Below are 26,040 nucleotides of genomic sequence, written 5' to 3'. Positions count from 1 at the left end.
AAGCAGGGCCTACTGTAGTCTGGTGACTGACTTCAGGGAGGATGTCTGTAAGCATCTGACCTCTCCCCACAATACTCAATTCATCTTGAACTTCATCCTTCACCAATTGGTTCTTGTTCAAATGCTGCTTCCTGAAATGGTGGAATGTTGACTGGTTCTTTTTGGTACAATGATTCAGTGTTTTCTTTCCTCCATCTTTGGATACTTCTTGCGTCATTCAATGATACCTTTAGTATATCATTTAGAATCTATCATTCTCTGAGTTCCAGAATGGCATATTCTTTTGACAGCTTATAAGTACCTTGGATTTGAATATTGAGAAAGCAGCTTTTCTCCATCTAGTTCTCCAGCTCTTTCCATTTTAGCAAATGACATTCAGTCAAACCAATGTTCTACTAGCAATCCATTACTATTTATCTCTTAACTCACTGGAGTTGTCTCTAATGTTTATATCCCCAAATTCAGTCTCACCTGATCATCCCTTTCAATTTAACTGTCACTATTCAACTCTTGTTGCTGGAACAATGGGCTCAAACATAAGAACGCTTGTGAAGGCGGTTCAGGTCCCTGAATGTTTTCTACTGTGCATAAGATGGCATGTGTCTCGGCGGATTCAGTGGTACACACAGCAGCAATTTAGCATTTACTTGGACTACTGTGATAGCTCTCTTATTTGAGCTCTTGACCCTTCCATGTGGTAATCTCCACATAGAGGAATGATGTTCATATATAACCCGAGGTGATGTGTTTTTTTCTTGTTGATATTTGCTCCCGTCTGTAGCGTCCCAGTAGCCTCTCAGGGAAAATCCATAAAGTTCTTATAATTTACCATCATCTCTCTCTCAAACCTTATACCACTCCGTTTACAACAGTGGTTCTCAACCTTCCTAATGCCGCAACCCTTTAATACAGTTCATGTTGTGGTGACACCCCCAACCATAAAAGTATTGTTGTTGCTACTTCATAAATGTCATTTTGCTACTGTTATGAATCGTGATCCCTGTGAAAGGGTCATTGGATCCACCCAACGGGGTGGCGACTCACAGGTTGAGAACTGCCATTTTACACTCACATTCCTCCCAGCTTATTGGACCAGCTACACCTGTCTTCTGATTTCACCTAGGGTTTGCATATGCTAATTTTTTGAGTGGTATACTCTTTAGCTCTCTCCTCCTGTTCCCATGCCTCTTAATGATTTTAAGGCGTGGTTATGCAGATAGTTTGGTCTTTATTAGATAATGTTTTCCCTATTTTGCATTAGCTCCATTATCCCAATTTGTGGGCATTTTCATAAGTTACATACTTAAGAATTTTTGTTTCTTAGCAAGCTTAAACTTGTTTGATGATATGAAACTGTTCTTTATTTTTCTGGTTAATTTGAAAATAGTGGGATAGAGGTTGAACATAGGGAAGTGAAAAGTCAAAATAACCTGTTTACCTTCTTTTTTTTTTCCCCTGACCACCAGCTGGACAACATGAAGTTGTAGCTTTAGGTACAGGTGAATACAATTACAGTCAGTGCATTAAGCCAAATGGAAGAGTGTTGCATGACACTCATGCTGTTGTTACAGCAAGAAGGTCTCTTCTTAGGTAATCTACTTGTTTTTGCTGTCTTCTTTGACTTTAAGAGTAAAATTATATTATTTTCCCCTGAAATATGAGAGAACTTCAAGTAGTTTGTGTAAAGTGGAATTAAAAGATAATGGTATTTTTTCACAAACTTTAAAAAATTTTCCTTGTACTTCAAACATGTGTTTTTAATATCTTTAAAAGAGAATCTGAAGTTATTTGGGAAGTCTATGGTGTTAAGCTCCTTTTGTGCTTATTATTTGACCTATTTAAAGTTGCCTGTTTATTTCTTCCAACGTTTGACCTTTTATAGACTACTGATTAATTTATTACATGTTTCCAATAAGAGTTTATTACATCTTAAAATCACAGTTTTCTTAATAAGTCCTTGATTTAATTCATTATAGACTTTCAGTATATCTACTTCTCATGGCCTTAATTCAAGTTACGGTTTTCAGTGTTTTGTGTATTTTTCTCTTCAAAACCACTGAAGATCAGGAACTACAGTATTTGTTGTAGTTGTCGTTTTGCCAGGGGGTTGGGGAGAGGCGGGGATAGGAGGAAGGCAAGGTTGGGTTTTTACCTGAGTGGCTGGGAGCAGAACTGCCTTTAAAAAAGGGCAGAAGCTGAAAAATGGGACCTACCAGAGAAGCCATTTGCAGGATATGACAGTCGAAGACTCTAATATGAAATGGGAGTTTAGTAATAAAGATGAATACTTTAAGGTAGGTCACAAGGTAGGCTGAGATCCAGTTGAATGAAGATGTCTTAAGAGGATTAGTATTTTTGTTAAATAAGATTAAGAGGTCGTATCAATATAAAAATTAGCATAATGGAAACATTGATTATGACCCATATCAACATAGTAACAGTAAAATCCATCATTTATATTTATATTTATTATAACTTGTATTACTTGACAAAGCTATGCCTCATTTATTTTAGGTACTTTTATAGACAACTATTACTATTCTACAGCAAAAATCCTGCTATGATGGAAAAATCCATATTTTGTACAGAACCAGCTTCTGATTTACTCACTCTCAAACAGAATATTAACATTTATCTCTATATGAGCCAGTTGCCTAAAGGATCAGCTCAGATTAAGTCTCAATTGTAAGTATTTTGGAAATTGTCATAAAAGCTATTGAAAATACCATATCATATACATCTCCTTATTATTGACAATCTCATCTAATATTTTATGTTAAGGGAAGTAGTGAAAATATGTATATAATTCTTTTCATGTACATCTGACCATAATAATTGCCAAGGTGCAAGGCAAGAGTAATACTAGCTGTGATGATAAGATTTTGTGTTACAATCTGATCTCATTATGCTGGAGCAAAAAACTCAGCATTCAGCAGAGCAGTAAGGGGAGCAAGGTGATGAAATCCCTGGGGAATACCAAAAATGGACTTTCGATACACAGTGTAGCACCCCATCAGACTACTGGAAAACACTCGTAAAGGCCAACAAACAGACCTTGAACTATCTGTAGGCTTTTCCATTTTTGTCAGTGACTTTCTTTTTGTTATTGCTTTGTTGGTATTGACTTCCTTTGTTGTTTGGTTTGGCTTTGCCTGGTTTTTGCACTTATTAATGTCTCTGCATGTCTAGATAAGATAAGTGAGATAAACAATTCGGAGATGAAAGGAATGGGACCAATGGTTCTGGGGGGTACAGGAGAAGGGTAGGTGGGAGAAAGGAAGGGAGGGGAGTAACCAATCCAGGGATAAGAAGACAACAAGTGAACCAAAATCAATGGAGAGAAGGGCATAGGATGCCTAGTGGGGCTTAATCAAGGGCAATGTAACAGCAAAGAATTACTAAACCAAATGAATGTCGAACATCATGGTGGGATAAAAGGAAATAGAGGAAAGAACCAGGAAGCAAAGGACATTTATAGAGGTCACAATACAGGCATGTGTGTGTGTGTGTGTGTGTGTGTGTGTGTGTGTATTCAACAGAGCAGTAAGAGAGGGGAATAGAACTGTGTACTCATAGCTATATGTTAAGAATTAAGGTTGCAGATGGACATTGGACCTTGACTCAAGTACTCCCTCAACACAAGAACACTTTGTTCTAATAATCCAGCATTCTATGATGCTCACCTTCCCGACACAATCGCTGAAGACAAAATGGGTGCATAAGTGAATGTGATGAAGAAAGCTGATGGTGCTCAGCTATCAAAAGATATAGTATCTGGGGTATTAAAGACTTGAAGATAAACAAGTGACCATCTAGCTGAGAAGCAACAAATCCCACATGGAGGACGCACATCAGGCATCAAAGACCCAGAACAAAACCATACCCAATGTGAATGGGGGGTGAGGGAGGGCATGGAATGGAGGCCCAATGCCCATTTGTAGACAACTGAACATCCCCTCACAGAGGGGTCACAGGGAAGAGATGAGCCAGTCCGGGTGCTGTAGAGCACCAATGAAACACACAGCTTTCCTCTAGTTCTTTTTGGTGCTTCCTTTCCCCCACTATCATGACCTCAATTCTACCTCACAAATCAGATCCAACCAGAACATGCACACTGTTACAGATAAGAGCTGGAAACACAGGAATCCAGGATAGATAACCCTTCAGGGCCAACAATGAGAGTAGAGATGCCAAGAGGATTAGGGGTGGGGAGGGGGAGAAATGGGAAATTGATCACAAGGATCAACCAACCCCCTCCCTCCCAGGGGGACAAACAATGGAAAAGTGGTTGAGGGGCAACAGAGGACAATTTAAGATATGAAAATAATAATCTATAACTTATCAAGGGTTTGTGGGGGAGGGAGGAGGAAGAAATGGGGAGCTGATAACAGGGCCTCAAGTGGGAAGATAATTCTTTCAAAATGATGATGGCAGCATATGTGCAAATGTGCTTGACACATGGATGAATGTATGGATTGTGGTAAAATGTAAGGGTCCTCAATAAACGTATTTAATTTAATTTAAAAAAATGTGTTAACTTGGCTAGGCCATGGTTCTCTGTGGTTTGGCAGTTATATAAAGATATATTTTGCACTTACAGTGCATAAGTGAAAAGTGGATACATTCTGAATTCCTACAGTAAATTGAAAAGTAACTTTGTATCTACCTGTATTTTCCCTTAAGTCTTCAGTTGGAATGAATAGCATAAGGTATCATGTAATTTAAACAGTACAGACAAAAACAAAAGTAAAATTCACATCATCTCTGAATATCTAGACTACAGGAAACCATGGGTAATATTGTGGTGAAAATCGTCTTAGTAATACTTCATAAGCAAGAATAGTGAATGCTTCTTGAAAACTTAAAGGAACTCAGACAAAACATGTTTTATTGGATTTATTTCTTGAACAAAAGGTATCAGGTTTTTTTTTTTTTTTTTTTTAATAATGTGCCCTAGGCATGAAACAGCTCTGGCCACAATCTAGGCATCAAGCTAGGATGAACAAAGGGCTGCCACTCTGCTCTGCCCCTGACTGATAAAAGAGCACCACCACCAATCAGGTGTCTCTTTGCTCATAGCCAGGGGGATGGTATCAGGTTTTTAAACTTATTTTAGAGTTTAAATTTTTTATATATAATGAGGAAGAAAATAACTCAGACCCTATGCTTTTCAGTTGATTTTAATAATATGAAAACTATCTCTTGAATGCTCTAAATATATTATGGATAATTTTTCTCTATATTAATCTTAATTAATCCATTTATTCCATTCCTGCCTTGCAGCTGTTTTTATTTCTTGAATTAAAAGTATACTGGAAAGTTAGAGAATACTTGTTATGTACATGATATAGATTTTACTCTGACAATTTGATTTTTAAAAAGAAATATTTTGTGTTTTTCTCTCCAGACGTCTTAATCCTCATTCTGTATCTGCCTATGAAGCTAATGAAGAACTGAGTCTTCATGTGGCTGTTGAAGGCAAAATTTATCTAACTGTTTACTGTCCTGCAGATGTCATTAATCGAATAAGTAGTATGTCCTCAAGTGATAAATTGACCAGATGGGAAGTGCTTGGTGTACAGGGGGCCTTGCTGAGTCATTTTATACAGCCAGTTTATATCAACAGTATGCTGATTGGTAAGTGAAAAATAAAAATGCGTCCTGACTTCTTTCACTAGTGAACTCGCTATTTTTTACACATCAGCATAAAATCAACTTTTGTATGCATGAAACTTAACCAAGGTCAAAATACAGATCTATTGTTTTGTTGGGCTTTGTGTTTGATGTTAACGTGAAACCACACTTAGGATGCTTCACTTTTTCTTATTCTCCTAAGATGTCTCAGAATGAATATTATAAATTAGTCAATTAGATATAATACTCAGTCTTGAACTTTTTATTTTTGTTTAATACTCAACTTTTCCTATTTCTTTTATGAGACAATGCATCCTTGAATTTCTCAAGTTGCATAATGTTTTTATAGTGCTTCTTGAAATAAAAATGTTAACTCCCCATTTTGGGTCTTGTCTCCCCTGATTCCTTTTCTAACACATCTGGACCCATCAGCTGCTCCACAAGTGAAAGAAGAAGCTATCTGCTTCTGTGAAGATTTGCATCCTCACAAAGGAAGCCACTGGATGGCAGAGGATTTTTTTTCTTTGTTATGCGCTATTACAGAAAGTTTTAAAATTTGAATAGATTTTCAAGATATCTCATTAGCAAACCTTTTGGAGACTCCTTTCATTAGTGTTTACAAAGTTTGGGTGTTTTAAAGCTTTAGTTACCCATCTGGAACACTTGCTTCTTTTGCTGCTAATAAATTTTGGTAATGATTGTATGTGTAAATGTAAGATCTGGATGTGGATAATACTTTTGGTTTGGGTTGCTTTATAATTTCTGTATTTTCTCATTTTGTGAATTTCTATGTAGATTTTTCAGTTCCATATTCATGTAAGTCACTGTATTTTATTGCTGTTTGTTTGATGTGCCTTTTTAAAAAACTAATGCAAAGGAAATGGTTGTTTATTTTTCTACATAAACTAGATTTATTTAAATAGAAAATATGTTACTTGGTTCACAACTCAAAAGCCTTAAAAGAATGTTCAGTGAAAAATTATTTCCATTGACCCAGCCACCTATTTTTTTTCCCCCTGGAAAAGTGTACATTTTTATCTGTTCTGTGCACGTGTGTATGCTTTTGCACATGTATTTTTTCTTTAGAGAAATAACTGCTGATTTTTATACAAATTGATTTTTATACAAATGGATCATACCAACCAGATTCTCCATTTTACTTTTTTTCATATAACATAAATTAGGAATCTTTCCATTTCAGTATATAAAGAATTTCCTCATTATTTTATGGGATCTATTCAGTTTGGGCTCTTATAGTCTGACTATAATTAACCTTTGACTTTAACCTTTGAGTTACATGTAAATATTACTGATCATTTTGAATGACTCAAATTAAAAATTTTAATTATATGATGTGATTTTAGAGATATATTTTCCAAGAACAAGATTTAGCTTCAAGATATAATTAAAAACCATACCTTGGATATAGTAAATCATTGTGGAATAGATGTATAAATATACTAAAATCTAACAGTATGAATGAACTTGAGATTTTAATCTTAGCTTTTATTCTTCTTGAAACAGCTAGGTAAAATAGTATGGTATTTAAAAGGGTTTGACTTTTGGTTGCTTTCTCTTTTTCCAAATCTATTATTTTTTAGATACAACCAGTGTCATTATCTCATTAGAGAGTGAGAGAAATTCCCTGCATTTTGTTTTGAATTTGTCTCTTCTGTTCATTCTATTTACAGTGTCTACACAGACCCTATTGCCTCCCACTTTTTCTTTGCTCAAGTCAAATTTTTAATTTGTCTAGTGTCATTTTTATCTCTTTATTTGAAACACTCAAGAGAGCACTTAGAAGAAGGTGTCAGAAACAATTCATATATTTTATTATTATTGTGATTAAAATATATATATTAAAAATCCACAACTTCCACCTGAGTAATATAGTGTTATGTCCTTTGCAGTTCATTTTCTTTTTCTGAGGTAGTCATACTGGGTATAAGTCCCCTAACCCAGCTCAACTTTCTCAATGATGGGGAAACAAAATTGATTCATACATTTTTTCTCGTGATACGTATGATTTTCTTATGAGAACCTTTGACATTCGTTGGAGATAAGAGCTCTGCTGTAGAATTATTATTTTTAAATGAGGACTCCATAACTTCTTTTTTTTAAGTTTGGGTGCAGCTCATTTAATAATATTATATAATAGTGCATATTTTTTAGCTCTGCTTCAAAACATAAAAACCGAGAACTCACAGCTTTTAGTATTAGCAGAATTTTAAGCAGAAACAGACAGTCTATATGTTACTTTGTGCTCTGAAACTAAAACATTGTTATGTGCTCTATAACACAATGTTGATGGCCCTCAGATATAGCAAAAAATTAAATAACTCACATCTACCAAATATTTATTAGCCAGATTATGTGCTGCATTATCCCCTAATTTCAAACAGAAATCAAGATTAAAAGGGCCAGTTAATTTGTGGGTCAGTTTTCTTTAATGGAGTATCTTTTCATCATTGTCTTTAATTTTTCTAAGAGGAAATTAACTATCATTACATGTGCTTGGTCCTGGAAAATAGTGAAATAGCCACTAAAAAGTAGAAAGAGAAGTTCGAGATATAGCATAAAAAGCTATCTCCTAGTTGATTTAAACTTTTATTTTTTGATGCTGAATTCTGATCAGTTTCCTTTTTGCATTCTAGGTGATGGGAGTTGCAGTGATACTAGAGGCTTGGAAATAGCTATAAAGCAGCGTGTGGATGATACACTCACTTCAAAACTTCCAATGTTTTACTTGGTCAATAGACCTCACATTAGTTTAGTACCATCTGCGTATCCACTTCAAACGAACTTGGAATATAAATCCCTGAGTCTAAATTGGGCACAAGGGGATGTTTCTTTGGAGATTGTGGATGGTCTCAGTGGAAAGATCACTGAAAGGTTAGATATATTAACTTCTTTGAGACTTCTGCAAAAAATATTTTGATGACAAATTTCTATTTTTCCAGATAATAATCATAAATTTAGTGTGACCATGATACAGACATTATTGTAATAGTTAAAAGTCTGCTCCCCACCCCTGCCCACACGAAAAGAAATCCTGGAGAAGTTACATATCTTTCTAAAGGTATACAGTCAAGAATAGAACTATCTTTCAAACTCAGATAATAAGACAAGGAGGGATAATACTGAGGGGATTCTCATTTTATTAGATCTCAGAAATACTAGCAAAATTCCACTTTTTGAAGTTTTGCACCTGAAATGCAAAAGCTAAATCCCTTGTAACAGCAATAGTTATGGGAACTAGTAAAGGTGACAGGAATCTTTTGCCACCCAATTTTGGAAAGAAGTGGAGTGACAGATATGTTACTATTTTCAGGAATCAGTTTGATTATGAAAATTTTGTAGTCTCTCCATCAAGGTATCTAATGCAAATTCAACTTTGAAAAGTTCAGTCCCATTCATGAGCAATGTATGAAGAACTGGGAGAACATTAAGATACAGAATTAAAGAAGCCAGCAAAACTTAAATCACAGACTAGGACACTCTGCTGAAAAAATGTTACTATGGAACAGGTTGGGGTTTAACAAGGAATATACTAATTTATTATTATTCTATTCACTGTCATCAAGTCAATGTTGACTGATAGACGACCCCTGTCGGTTTCTGAAACTAACCTTTCAAGAGAGAAAGCCCGTCTTTCTCCCACGTTGCTGCTGGTGGTTTCAAACTGCCAACCATGCAGATTGCAGCCAACATGTAACCACTATCCCACCAGGGCTCCTAGCATGTTCTAGTAAGGGACTAATAAATGTGTTCTAAAGAAAGAAATTAAGCATTTTATTAAATGTTGTAAAAGGAAGATGACCACTGCCACCAAGATCGGTTTATTATTTTTTTTAAATATCAGAACAGCACATGTAAGCACACCCATACAAACAAAGGTATTCTTTGAAACAGTGTAGAAAAATAACTTATAAAAGTATCCTGAATTTGGTGAAGCTAATATTAAGAAATATGAGCCTTGTTGATATAGTGGTTACAAGTTACTGCTAAACTGCAAGGTCAGCAGTTTGAAACCACCAGCTCCTCCGAGGGAGAAAGATGGGCTTTCTACTCCTGTACATAGTCTTAGAAACTCACAGAGGCAGTTCTGCCCTGTCACACGGGGTCCCTATGAGTCTGCATTGACTCCATTGCAATGAGTTTGTTTTGTTGTGTTTTGATTATTTTGTAACATACCATATATCAAAGTTAAGTACCTAAGTAAAATTCAGGTAGTCCCCTTGTATTATGAATGATAACCATTCTTAAGATTTGTCTTTAAGAATAGGTAGGTCAGTGTGACCGAGGGAATATGGTTCTTATCTAACTTTACTGTAGTGAAATACAGAAGGAAATTCAAGCATTTGCATCTTTAAAAAATTACAGCCCTAGAAATCCACAATAACCTAGAGATTACCTGTGAATTTGGCTTTCACTATAAAAACAAAAGATGACGTTTCTGTGCAAAAAAAAAATACCTATGACCTTGGAAACACTAGTGAGCTGTTTTCTTCTGCTCTGTAGCATTAATATGAGTTGGAAATAGTTTGATGGCAGTGGGTTTTGGGGTTTGGATGCAAGAAAAGCATCAGGGCCTTTTCACTGATTTAAAAGCTGCAGGTACAGCAAGTGAAAATGATTATGATAAGGAATTTGTTGTGAATAGGGGTTGATTCAATCTTTTCAAAGTGAGGGCAAACTTATGTAACATTAAAAGCAAGTAGAAGATGTTCATAGATATGACATCGATAACCAAGGGACTGTCAACTGTATTAGGATATAGCACCATATTTATAAAAATTGTATTTTATACAGCAGTACTGATGTCTTTTTTTTTTTTAGGGAATGCAAGGATAGCAATTTAGATAGTTAAAAACTGCTTCATGTATTAGTTACTGTATTAGTTGATCTAGGAAGAAATGCCTTATAGCTAGCTAATACAATTCAACAACTGTTCTAGATAAATTGCTCAATTAAAAGTGGGAGTAGATTTTTTTACAGAATAAAATATATATACATGATGTAATCTTAGAGATATTCCCATGAACAATCAGTATAAGACATGTACTGATTGTTCAATCTCATTGCTGTTATTTAGCATTATACTGAAGGAATTGGTATAATTGGCAAGAGAAAGAAATTATAGATATTAAACATTGGAAAAGAGGAGGTAAAAGATCCACTCTTTGAAGAAAGTAGTACGTTATTATATTTGGAACATCCACAGAATCTTCTGAAAAGTTCTCTCATAGTGACAGAGAAATCACTAAGGAACCAGGTTGGAAAATTAATCATGCAAATGAGATTACATCCATAGGAGTGCATGTGAACTATTGTTACATGAATTAGCCTCACACGTGATCAATATTTTATAAAATAGTAATTGTGTATTATTGCTCACAAGTCCGTACTTAAGTCACCTGGATGGTTCTGGATTTGGATTGCCTCCTTCATGAATGGGGGTCAGTTGTCGTTCTTATGCAAGTCAGCTTAGATGATCTTAGAGGGTCATTCAGGCTCTGGCCCATGTATCCACTCACCGTCGAGTAAGGTGATCCTAACCTGTTCACATGGTGGAAGCAAGGGTTGTAAGAGAAGTAGAAGAACACGCCCCTGGAGGCTAATAAGACAAAATTCAAAGGGGTAGGAGAAACCTGCAGGAAGTAACTAGACGACAATTCTTAGCACGAAAACAGGAAGAGTAGAGGATTGTGGGGAATTTTGTGATCTTTGAGAAGAAATAATGTGAAATATAATTAAGGAGGGAAATTACAGTAGCAAAAGTTCATGATCTGTAGACCCACTTTAAAAAACAAACAAAAAAGAGATGCATTCACCTATACACCTATACATAAAATTTGGATATATTTTATTTTTTGAGTTAAACTTACATAAAAATCATTTTCTAAATGTTGCTATATAAAGAACTTTATAAAGTTGTTAGAAAAATTACTATTATCTTTTAATTTTGTTTATAAACTTTTTGAAGCCTAATGATATGTTTCTACCACACACAACCAGTAAAATGACCCAAATAGCAACCTTCTGCTTTAATTATTAATGTAGAACTATAAAACTTAAACTGAAATGTTATTAAAGAAATTAGGTCTGAAAATAATTAATTAGAAATGAGTTTTTAATGTAAAAATTCTGTTTAACATGCTTTTTGCTTATAATCTGGGATCAGTAAATATTTTTAGGATATATGTTGATTTTGATCTCCACAATTGTCAATGTACATGGCTGAATTCCGAATAGTAAAGGTTTTGTTCTTTTCGACTTTAGTTCCCCGTTTAAAAGTGGCGTGTCAATGGCAAGTCGACTCTGTAAGGCTGCAATGCTAAGTCGGTTTAACTTGCTTGCCAAAGAATCTAAAAAGGAAGATTTGCTTGAAGCTAGTACATACCATGCAGCTAAGGTAAGTTGGAATTAAATATGTCATAGAAATAAAAATATAAACAATTTGGTAATTTTAAGATGATACATAACAAAAGTTTTAAATATAAAAATCCTTGAGTATAATGTGTTGTGGTTTGAATTATGTTTCCTTGAATATGTGCTACAAATCCTAATCTGTGTGCCCGTGGTTATAATCCCATTTGGGAATAGGTTGCCTTTGTTATGTTAATAAGACAGGATTTGTGTAGGATGTGTCCTACATCCGTATATTGTTAGAGATAAATAATTTTAAGCAAAAGAAGTAGGGATGAGACTATAGAATCCATACCACGTGAAGGTTTCCTAGGAACAAAAGCTCAGAAGACCCCAGGACCTTTCTCCAGAATGGATGAGAATGCCTTCCCCTAGATCTGACACCATTATTTCAGACATTTAACCTCCTAACTGTGAGAAAATAAATTTATTTGTGAATGCCATCCAGTCTGTTGTAGCAACATTACATGCTAAGACAGCATGTAATGGTAAAATTCACTTTTAAATGAATATATTAAAAACTAGGTATGTAAATGTTGCCACGTAAACTAGCTACTTCAAAAGGATATATAGCTATATACTTGTGTATAAGTCGAGTTTTTCAGCACATTTTTAATTAAGTTTTTGTGGTAAAATTAGATGCCTTGGCTGATATTCAGGGTGGCTTATACTTGAGTACATACAGTACTTAATTTTACAATATTTTATGTCATACTCAGAGAAATAAATTACAATAATGTATTTTCTATATTGTATATTGATACCTTCAGGACCAAGGGTGTGGGGGGCGATGATGGGAGAGTGGAGGTTGAGTGGGTTGAAAATGGGGAACTGATTACAAGGATCCACATGTGACCTCCTCCCTGGGAGATGGACGGCAGAGAAGGGGGGGAAGGGAGACTCCGGATAGGGCAAGATATGACAAAATAACAATGTATAAATTATCAAGGGCACATGAGGGAGGGGGGAGCGGGAAGGGAGGGGGAAAAAAGAGGACCTGATGCAAAGGGCTTAAGTGGAGAGCAAATGCTTTGAGAATGATTGGGGCAGGGAATGTGCGGATGTGCTTTATACAATTGATGTATGTATATGTATGGATTGTGATAAGAGTTGTATGAGCCCCTAATAAAATGTAAAAAAAGAAAGAAAATGCATAAACAGTACGGAAGCTACATCTAACCTCTGGTTACAAAAGGGACAAAGAGAAGCCAGCTTCACATAAACCCAAGACTGATTTCTGTAAGGCAGAGGCCGGACAAGCCTTCACTTTCCATCCTTCCTTACCTTATTCTGACACCAACAGTTCCTCCCATAGGACTCTACTTCTATGCTAGGTTTGAAAATTCGTTACAGTAACCACACAAAAACACAGTTATGGGGATTTATTAGAGAAGTTTTGGGAAATTAAGAAGGACACAATGTATTTGGTAACTCTGTTACATAAAACCTCTTTAAAGTATTGAAAACAAGGATGTCCCTTGGAGGACTGAGGTGTGCCTGACCAAAGCTATGGTATTTTCAGTTTACCTCGTCGATATGAAAGTTGGGTGTTGAATAATAAAGACTAAAGAATTGATGCATGTGAATTATGGTTATGGTAAAGAATATTAAAACTATCATGGACTACCAAAAGAACAAACAAATCTGTGTTGGAAGAAGTACAACCAAAATGCTCCTTAAAAGCAAGTATGATGAGACTTTGTCTCATGTACTTTGGACATGTTATCAGGAGAGATCAATCCCTGGAAATGGACATACTTGGTACAATGTAGGGGCATGGAAAAGAGGAAGACCCACAATGGATTAACACTGGCTGCAACAATAGGCTCGTCACGATCAGTAAACAATAATAATACAGTCATTGGTCCTCCGCAGTGTTTCTTCTGACTCCAAAACCAAGCCTCACTCTAGTCTTCAATCTCTTAACCATGAGGTCCTTTGGCTTCTGGTTTGCATAGACCAGGAAGCCTGCCCAAATATAATGAATATAGTATTTGCACTTCTCTGCTCTGTGTGATAATCTTGTGGCCTCAACCTCCAATCTTGTCCTGCCTCCATTGCTCCGTGCCACAGCCTCCAGGTCTTGACCTCCATTTAGTACTGTAGATGGATCTTTAATGTACCCCACTGGCTCTTCTTCTTTTAATGCTTCCACGAATTCTTCCTGGGGACTATATTGTAAAGAAACAGTGATGATTAAGATCATACCCTGTACTATGGCGGTGATTCTGAATACATCTCACCTTAATCCTATAAGAGAACTTTTCTAAAATGGGATTATAACCATAGGAATAGAGATTAGAATTTATAATACAGCATACAAAATAGTATGGTTAGAAAGGCCATATTAATTGACCATATCTCCCCACAGAAACTTACATACCCTAAAATAATGAGATACCATATAAATGCATTTGGCTATCTCGAAGATGTGAAACAACTTAAAATTTACTAAGTAGTTGATTGAAGAAATGGCATGAGTGCCACATCAGACCTCCTTTGGCTAGAAAGGAAAAGGAAAATTAGATCCTACACCAGCTTTGGGAACTCACAAGCCAATTGCCATAAGGCAGAAGTCAGATATGCCTCCATTCCAACTTCCTTTAACCAATCTGATACCAGCCAGTGCTCACACATTACTGTACTTCTCTTCTGTGTTCAAACATTCATTACATTGGCTATACAATTCACTGATAAAAATCAGGATTATGTGATTTATTAAGTAAGCTAACAGGTTACAAAATGTTACAAGATAGTTAATTTACCTACAGTGCCTCTTCTCAGCCATGATGGCAAGCATGTCTCTCTGGTCCTTGGCCTCTGATTTGTTCCATGGACCAGGCAGCTTGCTGCTTTGCCTCAGTGTTGGTCTCTCTCCTCTGCTCTTTTTCGTGGTTTTGGTGCATCTTTATGCACTATCTCAAGGTCTTACGGTGGCTCCTCTGCTCTGTTTCATGATGTCAGTACTGAGACCTCTGGTACTTCTGCAGATGCTGCCACTGCAGACAAGGATCTTGCACATGCTTTGCAGGTGACTTCTTGATGATGGTCAGGGGACCCTCTCTCTGCTTCTAGAAAAAAAGTGTGTGTGTGTGTGTGTGTGTGTGTGTGTGTGTGTGTGTATGGCATCTCAGAAGCAGGAAGAGTAGATGCGCACACACACACACATATATACACACATATATGTGAGAGCCCTGGTTATGAATTGGGCTGCAATGCACATGGTTGGCAGTTCCAAACCAGTTGAAGCTTTAGCAGAAAGACTAGGCTTTCTACTCCTGTAAACAGGTAGTCTTAGAAACCACAGGGAGTCGCTAGGAGTCAGCACTGACTCAATGGCAGGTATAGTAGGTTACATGTTGAGCTGAAAAGCACAAGGTGAACAGTTTGAAACCACCAACCTGTCTATAAAAGAAAGATGAGGTACTCTGTTCCCATAAAGATGTAAAGCTTTGTTATTCATTCTCCTTGAGTGGGGTTGTACAGACATCATTGCTCTCAGCTCCCCTTTCCCTCCCTTCTCTTCAATATTAAATGATTCAGTGGGCAGAGAGCATTAAATGATGCTGGAGGCATCAAAGATGAAGGAATACACAATGACTGAACCCAAAAGCATTCATTTCGTGAAGGGTAGCTATGATGAAGAAACAGTGGTAGTGGAGGAAGAAGTTCAAGCTGCCTTGAAGGCATTAGTGAGAAACGAGGCTTCAGAAATTGATGGAATACTAAAATTGATAGAAATTGAGGAAATGTTTCAGCAGATTGATAATGAAGCACTGATAGGGAACCATGGTGGAGAAGTGGTTACGAGTTGAGCTGTGATCTGCATGGTTGGCAGTACAAAACACCAGGCACTTCTTGGGAAAAAGATGGGACTTTCTATTCCCATAGTTACAGTGTCAGAAACTCACAGGGGCATTTCTACCTTGGGTTCTACCACAGGATTGCTATGAGTTGGTATTTACTCAATGGCAGTGAGTGAGTTTTTTACTGGATGTACTTATTGACTTATCCCAAGAAACTGAAAAAAGACCTTGCCAATCAATTGAAAGAGAGCTATACTCCAAAGAAAAGTGACCTAGCCGAATGTGGAAATTATAAATAATGGCAATATGATATTTAAGTAAAATTTAGGTCAAGATGATTCAACAGTGGTTACAGAAGTACATCAGAGGTGTCAGGAATTCAAGCTGGATTCAGAATAGGATGTGGTGTAAGGGATATTATTGCTGATTTTGTTAGACCTGGTTGACTAGAGAAACATATCCAGTGACACTCATTAATGTATAAGAAAAAGCTTTATATCAAGAAGTAATTATATATCCAGAAAACATCTCAGCCCAGTTCAACTCAAGTCCATAAATCTGACATTAGTCCATAAGTCCCTGTTCAGACTCATGTAGCCACATGCAATGATGCAGAATGCAGGAAGATCCCAGGGCAGAGGGTACAGAGTCATGGGGAATCCAAGGTCAGTGGAAACATGGCAGGGCTTTGTCAGATGTAAGCAGCAGGAAGAGGAAAGGCAAGGTGGGGGGTGTCCTAAGATCTTTATAAGTAGGCCACACTCCCAAGGAGACAGCATCAGGCTGTGATCTGATTAAGAGGTCTGCCTCAACCCCAAGCCAGGAGTGTCTAGTTGACACAATTGTAACAATCACAGACCACTACTGCCAACTTGAGAACCTTACACAGATCTTTAGCCATACATACTTTTTAAAAAATGATAGTAAAATCATACTGGTGCCAATATGATACAATTAATACACATAAAATGAAAATCGCGAGCTTTACTTAAACTTTAAATTCTGTAAGTGAATAAAACAGTAATATTCTCTGCCTAACAATTGTAGTTATATGAACACCTACACCTTAATCATATAATCATATCAACATCTTTCCCCACTCATGAAAGTTTGTAAGCCAGACACTTCATGTCTTTCTCCTCCCATTTTGGGCTTCTACGTTACCCATTTCTATTAACCTAGTTGTCTGAGGAGACAAGCAACATGTTTGATGTGAAGAATCTTCATTTTAGTTGTGAGTGTGCACCCATAAGCAAAATCAAATCAGGAAAGGCCAGCCATAAAGTCAGTAACACTGTGTACCAGTTTACAGGCGCAAAAATCCTGTCTTCCTCTGGTCGGGTTCTGGTCGACTCAGCATGGGCCCCCTCGCTGAGCCTTACCAGGGTCGCTGTTAGCTGCAATACTTCTTGACCAAGAACCCTTTCACAAATTCTCAACAGTCCTAGCCCCTATGGGCTAGGTGATGTCACAGGCTCAGGTTCTGCTCAACACTTCAAAATTTAGACCAGCCAGTCTGCTCTCATCTCCTCTAGTCCCTGTGAACCATATCCATGGGTGTCAGTGAACATACTCACCTGTCTCTCTCTTGCTGCATTTTTCCCACTTCTAATTATTCACTCAATAAGTAGATCCAGGTGGTCAATTAGCATTTCAAGCTGCCCCAGGCCTCCCTTTAACTTTCAGTCCTAGAGAGGAAAGTTCCTTCATTGTTCCATATTTTTTCCAGCCTTAGGCACTAACCACTAGTTCAGAATTCAAAAAGCCAAGTAGGCGCTCTCACAGGTAATCCCAGCTACTCATTTAACAGATCTAATTTAATGGCTGAAGGCAATAGGCTTACAAACTTTCTATTCATACTTCACAATAATCATTTCTATTACACATCATATCAAAAACAATCGGTATAATAAATCAGTATAATCCTAGTACAGTTAGATCTTAAAATAATCAAATTCTATCATTTTCTATCTAAACTATCCCATTTATATGCATTATGAACTTAGTCCTCTGGCAGCATCAAGCCAGGGGCCAGGCCTTCTGTCAGGAATTTTGACTAAGCAACATGGCTTTTCCCACAGAGAACTTAGAGAATTTTTCATCTCCTGAACTGCAATTTAACATCCATCACGTTTTCACCATTTGAGGTAGAAATAATCAAAGATAACTTCTACCACATGGCCATATCTGACATCTGGCTATGCATATTAGAAAAATTCAAATCCATACAACTGCCTTAAAGCAGAGCTCAGACAAGCCTCTACTTTCCATCTTCACGATTTGTTTCCTAGTACCCCACATTCCAAACACAGGTACCATAATGTGTTTTTACCAGGTTGACTAGAGAAACAAATCCAGTGACACATTAATGTCTAAGAAAAAGCTTTATATCAAGAAGTAATTTTATATCAAGAAATCTCAGCTCAGTCCAACTCAAGTCCGTAAGTCTGATACTAATCCATAAGTTCCTCTTCAGACTCATGTAGCCACATGCAATGATGCAGAATGCAAGAAGAACACGGACCATTGGGTGAAGTCATGTGAATCAAGGTCAGTAGAAACATGGGAGAGCTCTGTCATCTGTTAGTGTGTACAGCAAACAGTAAATGATAAGGTTGGGTAGGGGAGTCTAAGGTCCTCATAAGAAAGCCATAACTGCAAGGATACAGCATCAGGTTGTGACCTGATTGATGGATCTGACTCCACAACTAGGCAGGAGTGTCTACTCGACACAGATGTAACTACCACACTGATTTCAGATGGATTTGGCTGAAAGCAGGGAAAAAACATAAAGCTGTTTCCTGTGTTTTATTGACTATTCAAAGGCATTTTCATGGTGGATAATAGTAAACTGTGGATAACACTGAAAAGAATGGAATTTCAGAACACTTCATTGTGCTCATGTGGAACCTGTACATGGACCAAGATACACTTTTACAAACTGAATAAGGGAATAAATACTGCATGGTTTAAAATCAGAAGTGTGTATCCTTTCATAATAACTTACTCAATTTGCATGTGGGCCAATAGTCTGAGAACTGGACTGTGTGCAGCCTTACTCGGCATCAGGATTGGAGGTAGGCTTATTAACAACCCAAGATATTGCAGATGATTCAGCCTTCAATAATGGATTAAACTCAACGTAATGAAAACCAAAGTCCTCACAACGGGACCAATAGGTAACATCTTGATAAATGGAGACAAGATTGATGGTCAAGGTCATTTTGCTAGGATCAGTCATAGAAGCAGCAGTCAAGAGATCAAACAACAAATTGCATTAGGTAAATCTGCTGCACAAAACCTTTTTAAAGTGTTAAGAGCAAAGATGACACATTGAAGATTAAGGTGTGCCTGACCCAAGCCACGGTATTTTCAGTGGCCTCATGCGTATGAATGTCACGTAGTTAAAGAAGATCACAGAAGAATTGATGCATTATAATTATGGTGCTGGTGAAGAATAGTGAAATTATAATAGAATTCCAGAAGTACAAACAAGTTTTTCTTAGAAGTATATATAACTAGAATGCTACTTAATAAGCCTTGGATAATGTGGTTTAATCTTTTTTTGTTGTTAATATAATACTATAGAATTCCATGTTCATGCTATTCACTTTATTAAATTACTTCCTTTAACCTAATTCCAATAATTCTACAGTATTTTGTGAAAGTTTTCTATTTAGTTCTACCAATACCCCTATTCGCAAACTTCATAATCCATCCAGTTAAGTCTACTAATTACAAGTATATGAGCATATGAAAAGCTGCCATTGAGTTGTTGCCAACTCATAGCTACCCTATAAGACAAGGTAGAACTTCCCTCTGATTTCCAAGACTAACTATGGGAATAGAAAGATTCAACTTTCTCCCAAGGAGCAGCTGGTGATTTAGAACTATTGACTACATTTAGCAGCCCAGTGCATAACTACTATTCCTTGTACACACACATAATTTTATGTCACAAAGCTTATTCAGCCTGCTGCTTTATGTGATAAGCTTGTTAAGTCTCTTTGAAAATAACTGTAAAATTGAACATAATTTCTACATACAACCATTCTATTCTTGAAATTGACTAAAAGCAGAAAACAATCCAGTGCAGCCCATCTTTCGATCTCTTAACATTAATTGGATCCAAACAAGCCAAAATCCTTGATAATTAAATATTTTCTCCATTTCTCATGATGTACCTCTGGGTTCAGTTGTGAGGATTTTGGTCTTCTTTTTTTTCCCTTTAATCCTTTTATTAGGGGCTCATACAACTTATCACAATCCATACATACATCAGTTGTGTAAAGCACATTTGTACATTCATTGCCCTCATCATTCTCAAAACATTTGCTCTCCACTTAAGCCCCTGGCATCAGGTCCTCATTTTTTCCCTCCCTCCCCACTCCCCACTCCCTCATGAGCCGTTGATAATTTATAAATTATTATTTTGTCATATCTTTCCCTGTCCGACATCTCCCTTCACCCACTTTTCTGTTGTCCGTCCCCCAGGGAGGAGGTCACATGTAGATCCTTGTAATCGGTTCCCTCTTTCCAACCCACTCTCCCTCTACCCTCCCAGTATCACCACTGACACCACTGGTTCTGAAGGGCTCATGCTCCCTGGATTCCCTGTGTTTCTAGTTCCTCTGTACCAGTGTACATCCTCTGATCTAGCAAGGTAGAATTCGGATCATGATAGTGGGATGGGTTGGGGGAGAGGAAGCATTTAGGAACTAGAGGAAAGTTGTGTTTTTCATCGTTGCTACATCGCACCTTGACTGGCTCCTCTCCTCCCCTAGACCCCTCTGTGAGGGGATCTCCAGTGGCCAACAAATGGGCTTTGGGTCTCTACTCTGCACTCCCCACCTCATTCACTATGGTAAGATTTTTTTGTTCTGATGATGCCTTATACCTGATCCCTTTGACCCCTCGTGATTATACAGACTGGTGGGCTTCTTCCATGTGGGCTTTGTTGCTTCTGAGCTAGATGGCCGCTTGTTTACCTTCAAGCCTTTAAGACCTCAGATGCTATACCTTTTGATAGCCGGGCACCATCAGCTTTCTTCACCACATTTGCTTATGCACCCATTTGTCTTCAGCAATCGCATCATGGAGGTGTGCACCTAATGATAAGATTTTTTTGTTCTTTGATGCCTGATAACTGATCCCTTCGGCACCTCGTGATCACACAGGCTGATGTGTTCTTCCATGTGGGCTTTGTGGCTTCTGAGCTAGGTGGCCGCTTGTTTATCTTCAAGCTTTTAAGACCCCAGATGCTATATCTTTTGGTAGCAGGGCACCATCATCTTTCTTCACCACATTTGCTTATTTACCCGCTTTGTCTTCAGCGTTTGTGTCAGGAAGGTGAGCATCATAGAATGCCAATTTAATAGAAGAAAGTATTCTTGAATTGAGGGAGTACTTGAGTAGAGGCCCAATGTCCTTCTGCTACCTTAATACTAAACCTATAAATATCGGCACATAGATCTATTTCCCCATCCTCATATATAAATATAGTTGCATATGTACATGTCTTATCTAGACCTCTATAAATGCCCTTTGCCTCCTAGCTCTTTCCTCGATTTCCCTTGACTTTCCTCCTGTCCCACTATCATGCTCAGTTCCCACCTGGGTTTCAGCAATTCCTCTTGGTTACATTACCCTTGATCATGTCCTACCAGGCCTCCCACACCACCTCACCACCAATTTGGATCACTTGTTGCTCCCTTATCCCTGGGTTTGTTAACACCATTAGCTTTCCCCTCACCCCCCCCCCCCCCCCCGCCTCTCCCATGTCCCCCCGGAACTGTCAGTTCTGATGTTTTCTCCTCCAGATTGTTCATCCAGCCTATCTTCTTTAGACAGACCTGCGGAGATAATAACATGCACAAAAACAAGACAGAGAAAAACCAAGCAACAATATACAACAATAACAACAAACCACTGATAAAGAACAAACCACAACTAGAAAGAAAAGCTTGTAGTTGGTTCAAGGATTGTCTGTTGGCCTTTAGGAGTGTTTTCCTGTCCAGTCTGTTGGGGCACCACACTCTGGCCCCAAAGTCCACCTTCAGCATTCCCTGGGGACCCTGCTGCTCTGTTCCCTTGCTGTTCCACTGCACTGCCCCTGTGCTTTGCCCTGTGGTGGGATCAGATTGAGCGCAATTCCCACAGTTTGTCCCCGGTGCTGTCCCCTGCAGGCCCATGGGTCAGTGAGGGGCATCATGTCTCTTAGGGGGGTTGGCCATGTGGTCCTCTCTGTGGACTGGCTGCTCTAATTGGGGTCATCGTCCTCAAGGCCTGGTGGATTTTGGTCTTCTTAACATTAAATTATAATCCACACCAAAGCTTGAAATCCTTGATCTTCATCAGCAAGTGTCTCAAGTCTTCCTCACTTTTAGCAAGGAAGATTGTGTCATCTGCCTATCACAGGTGGTTAATAAGCCTTCCTCCAATCCTCATGCCTCATTCTTCATAAAAGCCAGCTTCTCTTGTTCAGCATACATATTAAATGAATATGGTTAATAGAAAATAATTAAGAGCTCAGAAATAAACTATATTTCTAGTCAATTGATTTTTGCAAGAGCACCAAAATAATTCAGTTGGTAAAAATAGTGTCATTGATTGAATTGTGACTTCCCTAAATATCTTATTAATTTGCTTGGGCCATTGTGCTACTTAGATAATTTTATGTCAGCTAGACACTCATGGTTAAGGGTGGAGTCAAACCTGTCAAGCCTGATGCTGTTTCCTTGATATTATGGCCCTCTCATAAGAAGGGTCCTGAGAACATTCTTCTCACTCTGCAACTCTGCTTTCCTGCCTGGTGGGTCTCTCTAGGACTGATTGTAGAGCTGTTGGAGGAGCTCTGTCATGTTTCCACCAACCTAGAATCCACACAACTCTGCACCCACCAGCCTGTGATCTTCTTGCAATCTGCATCACTGCATGTGGCTGCAGGAATCTGAAAAGGTGCTTAATGGATGAGTATATGGCTTTCAGACTTGAGTTGGACTGGGCTGAACTGGACTGGTTTGTTTTTTTAATAATAATTACTTATTGATTTAAAGCACTTTCTTATACACATTTGAGTGTCATTGGACTTGTTTCTCCAGTCCACCTGGCCTAACACATCCATGATTCTCATTCACTGTTAAATAACAATGTAATCATCCCCTGGTCTATGATGTTTTCTGCTGTGATCAGTGAATGAGTTGTAAGAACATTAAGCTGGGATGGAACACCCTTAATTCCATCACAACCCATGTCCATATAAGGGAAGTTTTCCTGGAGTATGGTCAGCACCACTTGTTATCATGCCAGAGAGAAAATGGAGAGAGAAGCTTACAGAGAAGGAAGAACAAGACAGAAGAGCCTAGGACAGAGCATATCCTTTGGACATGAGGATTCCCACACTGGGAACCTCCGAAACAGGAGACACACAGAGAGAAAACTTTCCTCTGGAGCACGTACTCACTCTGATTCAGACTTCTAGCCTTTTGAAATGAAAGAACAAATACATTTTCCAAGTCACCCACTGTTATGTTATAATAGCACTGGATAACTAAGACAAATCATTTCTACAAAAAAATCTTAAAACAATTATATATCTATGTGCAAAAGAATGAATTTGGAACTCAACACAGTGCAATACACAAATATTTTCCAAAAACAGATGATAGACATTACATATAAAAACTGAACTATGAAACACAGAAGAAAACATCAGGGTAAATCTTTATGACCTTCCTATTGGCAATATAAAGTGGTACATCCATTTTGATAAACAGTTCAGTAGTATGTTACAAAAATAATGGTACAGTGTGACCCAACAGTTCTACTTGTAGTTAACTATTCAGAAAAAAATAAAAATTAAGTTTACCCAAAGATGCATAAATGTTTAATAGTATTTATATGAATGGGTTTTTTAAAGTTCATGGAAATTTTTCATTATCTCTATGCTCCAATGGAATACTGTGTTAGTCCTGGGTACATTAGAGAAACAATCCACAGAAACTCATATGTATGAGAGAGTTTTATATAAAGGGTTAGTGAACATCAAGAAAACATCCCAACTCAGTGCTGCTCAAGCCCACAAGTCCAATTTTAACCCATATATACAACACCAATCCACAAAGTCCTCCCCCGTCTCACAAAACACACGCAATGATGCCAACTGCAGGAGGAAAGCCAAGTCAGTGAGTGTGTAAGCATCTCAGCGCTGGCAGGGGCCTTCACACAGCTACTCTAGCACCCAGGGTTGCATCGGGGTAGGTCCATGTGGCTTCTCCTCAGGGATGTACAAGAAGGGAAGTGAGCCTTGCCAGCTGAAGCAGGGAACTGGCTAAGGCAGCTGCATTCTGGTCCAACCATCAGAAAGCAAGCGACCTGAGAACTAGAAAGGCAAGGCTCACCAAGCCATTTATCTCTCTGTTCTCCAATTAACCACATGTGCTTATAGGCCAGGTTGGCACAATGAATGTTAACTATCTCAAATTACTAATCACAAAAGAGCACAAACCACTGATACATGAAATGTCATGAATAGATATGAAAGCACACTAACTGAAAGAAGCATGAAACATTGTATCTTTTGTTAATGTATTTATATGAAATTTCCGGAAAGCCAAATTCTAGAGATAGAAAGTTCTTTAGTGGTTGCCTGGAGTTGACATTGAGAACACAGAGTGATTTCAGGTGGGCACAGTAGAACTTTTTAGGGAATGATGAAATTGTTTGAAAACAAAACTGTTGTAATGGTTGCATGCTTGTAAAAATTTACTAAAACACACCAAGTTGTATAGTTCCAAAGGATGAATTTTTTAGTATGCTAATTATACCTAAAAATGAATTTATAAAGAATTTAGAGATGTGTTAAAAAAAGGATTTTTTTTGCTTCAGAAATAATTTTGAGATAAAGAAACTCAGTAAAATTTTTATTGATTTTTAAAAATATATCAAGCAAAAGGAATACGTTTACAATCACTTACATTTCATATTCTGCTTATTGTCTATAATTTGTTTTTGTTTTTTTCCTGTCTAGTGTATGTCTGTATTCTATCAAGAAGCAAAAACCTTGTTGAAATCCTACTTGCAACAACACGGCTATGGCTCCTGGATTGTGAAGTCTCCTTGCATCGAGCAATTTAGTATGTGAATTAGGCAATTCCTTGCCATATTAAAAAAGTCCTGTACTTTTTGGTGTGTTTGACTAGTAAAAATGCTTTTAAAATATTAACGGTTTTCAACTTTTAAAATCAAGGTCTTATAAACAGCAATATCCATGAATATGCCAATTTACAAAATATTAAGGGTTTTAAATTTTGGGAAAAGAATTAGCTGACTCAATATGTAGTGTTTTTGTATTTATTTTAATAGTCATTTTAAGACCATTACATTTTTCTTTTCTTCTTTTTTTGAATTTAAAACACATTTTCTTATAAAATTTTAAATGGAGAGCTCTCTAGGCATCTAATGTTTTGTAACTGGCATCTCAAGTTTTGTTTTAATTAAAATTTTGAAACTCAAGCATACAAATAATAAATCTTATTCATTGTCTATTATTTCAACAGATTTGAGTGCCTAATTTTTGAGCACGTGAATTTTGCCTAGGAGCCCTTACAGTATAGTAGGCCCCATAGTGAGCAGATTACCACAAGGTCAGCAGTTCAGATCCACCAGTTGCTCCTTGGGAGAAAGATTAAGCTGTCCATTCCTGAAAGACTTTAAAGTCTCAGAAACCTAAAGTGGCAGTTTTTTTCTGTTCCCTAAGAGTCGTAATCTACTGAGTAACTGAGTTTGGTGTTGTATATTGCCAGTCAGTATGCAGGGGATAATAAAAAGAAAGCAACCAGAACTTCTGGCCAAGGAGTTCTTGAATGAAAACTACATGTAAATGCAGGGAAGACATGTTAACCAGATTAGAGAATAATCCGATAACTCAGTTGCTTTGATTAATAGAGGCTTATATGTACAAGGGTACTGTGGTACATATGAATAAGTGTTAGGCTGCTGCCAATAAAGCCAATGTTTAAACACACTGTATGAGAGTGAGATAAGGCCCTCTACTTCCATAAAGATTTACACCGTCAGAAACCCTACTTTGCCCTGTAGGAGCACTCGGTCAGCAGTGGGCTTTATAGTGTTATCTACAAGAGTCCTAGTGGTACGGTGGGTGGAGCATTGA

The 26,040-nt window shown here is 37.5% G+C and overlaps 1 protein-coding gene and 1 non-coding gene across 3 annotated transcripts in view; one reads left to right on the top strand and one right to left on the bottom strand.

Moving 5' to 3' along the window:
* Positions 1–25,011, top strand: part of ADAD1 (adenosine deaminase domain containing 1) — a 54,284-nt gene extending 29,273 nt beyond the window's left edge. Inside the window, exons 6-11 of one of the 2 annotated variants that reach the window (XM_075544828.1) lie at positions 1,467–1,590; positions 2,548–2,685; positions 5,408–5,637; positions 8,289–8,526; positions 11,917–12,049; positions 24,898–25,011. In XM_075544828.1, the coding sequence (XP_075400943.1) occupies positions 1,467–1,590; positions 2,548–2,685; positions 5,408–5,637; positions 8,289–8,526; positions 11,917–12,049; positions 24,898–25,011 (977 nt within the window). Of the gene's footprint in view, positions 1–1,466; positions 1,591–2,514; positions 2,686–5,407; positions 5,638–8,288; positions 8,527–11,916; positions 12,050–24,897 lie in introns of both variants that reach the window. The other variant, XM_075544827.1, reaches the window with a different exon arrangement.
* Positions 4,945–5,088, bottom strand: LOC142444206 (small nucleolar RNA SNORA48). The gene has a single exon (XR_012783859.1). It is a non-coding gene; the product is annotated as a small nucleolar RNA SNORA48 (small nucleolar RNA).
* Positions 25,012–26,040: the final 1,029 nt, after the last annotated feature.

This window comes from Tenrec ecaudatus, chromosome 3, assembly GCF_050624435.1.
Source record: "Tenrec ecaudatus isolate mTenEca1 chromosome 3, mTenEca1.hap1, whole genome shotgun sequence".
Lineage (NCBI taxonomy): Eukaryota > Metazoa > Chordata > Mammalia > Afrosoricida > Tenrecidae > Tenrec > Tenrec ecaudatus.
Note: the sequence above shows the minus strand (reverse complement) of the source record. Positions and strands in the feature narration are given on the sequence as shown.